We start from the raw sequence: 5702 nt of genomic DNA, 5'->3' as shown, positions 1-5702 counted from the left end.
ATGCTTTTGGCTATTCCTTTCTCTCCCCCTCCAGTGTCTATTTTATAATATAATGCAAGGAAAACCAAGATTCAAAAGACAGCCAAGCATCTTAATGTTATTCCCCACTTTTCCCCATTCAAATCTGTTCTTGAGATAATCTTAATTCAGTTGGGATATGTTCAAGGTCATATTTTGGCTCTCATGGACTTGTTTTCAATTTTCTTCACCTTCAGCCTGAACTTGCATATGAGTAATTGATGGTCTGTTCTGTAGTCTGCCAATGGCCTTGTTTTGGATGATGATGTGGAGCTTTTCCACCATCTCTTTCCACAAACGTAATCAGTTTGTTTTCTGTGTATTCCATCTGGTGAGGTCCATGTGGATGGTCATCTTTTAGGTTGTTTTAAGAGAGGTATTTGCAATGATGAAGGCATTGGTCTTGCAAAATTCTATCATGCCATCTCCAGCATCATTTCTGTCACCAAGGCCATATTTTTTGACTGCTGATCCTTCCTCTTTGTTTCCAACTTTGCATTCTAGTTGCCAGTAATTATCAATATTTCTTGATTTTGATCAATTTCCAGCTGAAGAAATTGGTAGAATTAATTCTTCAGTTTCACCATTACTGGCTTTAGTAATTGGTGTGTAAATTTGAGTAATAGCTGTATTAACTGATCTTCCCTATAGGCGCATGAAAGTTACCCTATCACAGAAAGCGTTGTACTTCATGACAGATCTTGAAATGTTCTTTGTGATGATGAATTCAACACTATTCCTCTCCCATTTGTCATTCCCAGTATGGTAAACCATACAATTGTCAGATTCAAAATGGCCAGAACCATTCCATTTCAGGTCACTAGTGCCTAGGTTATCTATGTTTCTGCGTTCCTTTACATTTTTGACAACTTCCTATTTTCCTAGATTCATACTATGTACATTCCAGGTTCTAATTATTAGTGAATGTTTTCAATTGTTTCTCTTCATTTTTGTTTTGTCCCATCAGCAAATGAAGGTGTGTATATAGATAGTTTGATAGAGAGTTATAAAGAGAGAGAGAGGCTCCTGGTGTAGTGCTGTACAATCAGGATGGACTGTGAACCACTAGGTCAGCAGTTCAAACCCACCAACTCATACTGCTTGCTTGGATGCTTGCTCAGTTTGGTCTTCAAAAGAGAGTGACCTAAAACATACTCTACACTAATACCACCTCGTTAACATAACAGAAAACTTATTCACAAATGGGCTTATGACCACAGTTGTGGTGGTGTTGGTGTGCTGTGGAGTCAGTTCTGACCCATAGTGACCCTTTTACTTTATAGGTTCAGAAAGCCTTATTTTTCAGCCATGTTGCATCTGGTAGATTTCAACTGCTAATCTTGCAGTGAGCAGCCCAGTTCGTAGCCCACTTTGTTCCCAGTTACAGGGGCTAGGATTTGCAGCACATATTTTAGGGAACAAAATAGACATAACAAAGGGGAAGATTCCCTGAAGCTCTTAAATTGCCCTTGTCTCCCTGGTCCTGGTCTCCAACCCTGCTCCTCAGCATTTCCCATGCGGGGTCTGAGTGCTGCTGTGATTTAGACAAGTCTTTTCAACAAAGGCAACTTCATGAGTGTAGAAGCCCACCAGAAGCACATTGAAAGAAAGGCTTGGTGAGCTACTGCCACAGAGTCAGCCTTGGGAACCCTAGAAGCACAGTTGTACTCCGACACATGTGATGTCACTGTGCATTAGAATCAGGCGTGACTCTTTTGTGACACGCGTAGACATCACCAGCACGCGCTGTGCCTGTTGAATGAAGTAGTGAGTCCAGGTCAGAGTCCTGGAACTGGAACCTCCCAGCTTAGCGTTGTCCTGGCTGTGGTGCAGGTGAACGCGGAGACGGTGCGGTACTCCATCTGCACGTCCAAGCTGCGCGTGAAGCCTGGCGACGTGGCGGTGCATGGCGAGGCTGTGGTGTGCGTCACCCCCAGAGAGAACAGCAAGAGCTCCATGTACTATGTGCTGCAGTCCCTGAAGGAGGATCTTCCTAAGGTGAGAAAGTTCTCCCTGCCAGGAGCTGCCCAACCCCGGGCCGCAGGACTTGGTAGAAGGATGAGGTCTCTGGTTCCATTTGCCTGTGAGGCTGAGGTGGCGCCGCATTTCTCTGCCACATCATAAGGAAGCCAGTCTGTTTCTCCTCCTCCTGTTCACTCCTCAGCCATCTCCCAAACTAGAGGTTGTGGCTCAGTCCTCAGCTGCTGTCCTTCCAGCCCCCAAACAACACAGGCACTGGAGCTCCGCTGCTGAGGGCCACCTGGAGGCGCAGAGGCTGACAGGTGGCGCAGCAGGTGCTCCTCCCACCTCCTTGTCCCTGTATCCAGGTGGTGGTGCAAGGCATCCCCGAGGTGTCCCGAGCCGTCATCCACATTGATGAGCAGAGCGGGAAGGAGAGGTACAAGCTCCTGGTGGAAGGCGACAACCTGCGAGCTGTCATGGCCACACACGGCGTGAAAGGCACCCGCACCACGTCCAACAACACCTACGAGGTACCGGGCAGGGTGCGGCACGTCAGGCAGGCACCGCCCTTGCTGCAGGCCCTCAGCTGGCCTCAGCACACTTCTGTGGCCCAGACTTTTGGGTCTGTCACGAAACATTGCTCAGCACTCCAGTTGTGACCCATGCCACCGGGCTGGATCCAGATCCACCGCAGGGAGGAGGGCGGAGCGGAGTGAGGGTAACCTTCCAGGAGGGGCCCCTTTGACTCTCCTTATCCTCGAAAGGTGGAGAAAACCCTGGGCCCCTTTGACTCTCCTTATTCTCGAAAGGTGGAGAAAACCCTGGGCATCGAAGCTGCCCGGACAACGATCATCAATGAGATCCAGTACACGATGGTCAACCATGGCATGAGCATCGACAGGAGGCACGTGATGCTGCTTTCCGACCTCATGACCTACAAGGTGGGTGGGCTGGCGCCCAGCTCAGTGAGCATGATGCTGGGACTAATCCCACCGAGGACAGAGCGTGTCCCAGCTGCTCCTCGGAAGTCCTACATAGGAGGGGCCGTTGCTAGTGGGAACCAACTCCTTGGCTCCTAACAACCACCACCTACATGTACTGAACCCCTGAGTCCTGAACATTCTTTCCCTCTCCCGTTCATGAGCCCTGATGTCCATCCTCAGAAGTGCTCCCCTTTTAAAGGGAGAGTCTCAAGTCTTAGACAGATTCCATCTGTGGGTTGAAAGGCTCATGCTGTCGGTGGTTAGCTGCCTTAGGGACACAGAGCGCTTGGATGTGTTAAGATCCCAGTCTCACCTGAGGCTGTGACCACCTGTGATTTCTGATCCTCCTGAGCGGATGCAGTGGGTGTGATTTTTCACCTCCCATCATGCTCTGAGCTCTCCGTCCCCGCTCCTGTGGTACAGGGTGAAGTCCTGGGCATTACGCGGTTCGGCCTGGCGAAGATGAAGGAGAGTGTTCTGATGCTGGCATCCTTCGAGAAAACGGCCGACCACCTCTTTGATGCGGCCTACTTTGGGCAGAAGGACTCCGTGTGTGGTAGGCTCAGCATGCCTCGGAGCATTGTCTTTTACAGTGTCGACTGGGACTCTGCTTCCTGGAGGGTGGATGAGCAGACTTGAGCCATAGATGCCGAATTGCTCGTTTGTCCCCAAACCTGACTAGAGCATCGTATACTCACGTCTGTCTAAGACTTATGTCTTTCAGCACAGTTACCAGAGCAGCTCATTCTGAGTTGTAGAAGAAAACATCCACCTGGGCCTGTAGGAATTTTCCTCCCCACTGATCTGTATCCTCAGTCTGCTGTGAAGGTCATCCAATAGAGGGACAGAGACAGAACAGCCTGGGGGACAGCAGTCCTGCTCCCTGACTCCAATAAGTAACACAGCAAAGCTGGAAGGCACAGGTTTCCCAGAGGAGACTGAGCTCGCCTCATTCACCTCACTCAGCTGTCTTCGGGCTGCACACTCGGCTCTGCAGTGTGCACACTCAAGCACACTTTGCTGGCCTCTCCTGGGCCCTGCCTGCCCGGCTCTGCAGACTGTAAGGCTTTCCCTCCAGCTCATCCAGTCCTGCAGGCCATGCAGTTAGCCACAGGCTGGGAAGGTTAAAGAGCCTGCTCCAATTCACAGAGCAGCTAGGCGCAAAACAGGCACTTAGAGCCTGGTTGTCGTTTTCGCTTCGAAAGCTTCCCTGTGCTCATTTCCTATCTCATTTCTGAGTCACGATAGATTTCCAAATTAGAGGTGGTTAGTGAAGACCCTGCTTAGAACAGAGGCTGGTTTTTGTTTCTAACATGAATTTAAACTGTATTGCTGTTTGGTGCTGTCGAGTCAGTTCAAACTCACAGCGCCCCTGTGCACAGTAGAAGAAAACACTGCCCAGTCCTGCACCGTCCTCACAGTGGTTCTGTTTGAACCCATTGCTGCTGCCACAGTGTCAGTCTGTCTCCTTGAGAGATCATCCTGGTTTTCACTGACCTTACCAAGCATCATGTCCCTCCTGATAACATGTCCAAAGTTCATGGTACTTCTAATATTCTTCTCCAACACCATAATTCAAATGCAGTAATTCTTCTCACATCTTCCTGTCCAACTTTCACACGCATACGAGGTGATGGAAAATTCCAAGGCTTGGGTCAGGTGCACTTTAGTCCTCAAACTGATAACCTTTGCTTTTGAAGACTTTAAAAGGGTCTTGTGCAGCTGATTTACCTAGTGTAATACGTCATTTGATTTCTTGACTGCTGCTTCCAGGAGTGCTGATTCAAGTCCTGTTTGCAAGTCTTCCTCCAATCCTGATGCCACATTCTTCTTTTTTTTTTTAAAAGGTTTTTTTGTGAATTGAGTGAAAGTTTACAGGGCAGATCATCAATTTTACATTCAACAAATCATATACCTTGTTTCATTACAATGTTTATAATCCCCTCCATGTACCATCAGTTAACAGTATTTCTCTCTATCCACTTTAGCTTTTTAAAAACCACACAAACATCAAAAACCACTCAGGCATGTATAATAATTTACATCTCCAAAGGGCACATTCTGCAAGTCTGCTTCTAGCCACCAGCTCTTAGTCCTTCTCTTCTTAGACCATGAATCTAGAGTCCTCAGCCATGCCCCCTCTCCATGCCCCCATCTCTGCCTGCTTGTGCGTTTCTCTCTTGATGGTCCTAGGGTCCTCTGTTTCTGGACTGTAAGATTAACCACTCCTTTTTTTTGTTACAAAACTTCTACCTTTATAATTGTGACAGTCATGATTAGTCATGATAATAATTATTCACTATTGAATCTTATGAATCTTATCCCCATCTCTTTTCACCAGACCCATCTAGACAAGATGACAGCTATTCAGTGGGGACTCTTTCATTCCCCCCATACTCTTAAATTAAACTCCCTCTTGAAACCTTGTAAGCCAGTCACTTCGTGCCTTTATCTCCCCCTCATTTTAGGTAGCCAATGTCTAAGTTGCCCATCCCTGTCTACCCTGTGCAGAGTGGATAGCATTGATACTTGATGTGAAGATTCTTTCCCTCTTTGTTGGTATTTAAAGTAACTACCACTCTGAGTATAGATAAGTCAGGTTCATCATGAAGCTGTATCTTCTGTCACTGTAGCTGTTCCAGTCTGCTTGTCCTTTCTAGTGGGAATGTCTCACCTCATAAGGTTGTGTATGGGACTCAGGATTCCACCTAAGGTCCTATACTCTGTAAAGGCTTTGCA

General features: G+C 47.7%; 1 protein-coding gene across 1 annotated transcript in view; it reads left to right on the top strand.

Annotated features, from left to right (window-relative positions):
- The window catches only part of POLR3A (polymerase (RNA) III (DNA directed) polypeptide A, 155kDa), a 69409-nt gene that overhangs the window by 59665 nt on the left and 4042 nt on the right, over positions 1 to 5702 (top strand). The window contains exons 27-30 of the mRNA XM_006837436.1: positions 1852 to 2016; positions 2346 to 2510; positions 2790 to 2921; positions 3387 to 3519. Coding sequence (XP_006837499.1) covers positions 1852 to 2016; positions 2346 to 2510; positions 2790 to 2921; positions 3387 to 3519 — 595 coding nt within the window. The remainder of the gene's footprint in view (positions 1 to 1851; positions 2017 to 2345; positions 2511 to 2789; positions 2922 to 3386; positions 3520 to 5702) is intronic.

The sequence above is a fragment of the Chrysochloris asiatica genome, unplaced genomic scaffold, assembly GCF_000296735.1.
Source record: "Chrysochloris asiatica unplaced genomic scaffold, ChrAsi1.0 scaffold00020, whole genome shotgun sequence".
In the NCBI taxonomy this organism is placed as follows: domain Eukaryota; kingdom Metazoa; phylum Chordata; class Mammalia; order Afrosoricida; family Chrysochloridae; genus Chrysochloris; species Chrysochloris asiatica.
Note: the sequence above shows the minus strand (reverse complement) of the source record. Positions and strands in the feature narration are given on the sequence as shown.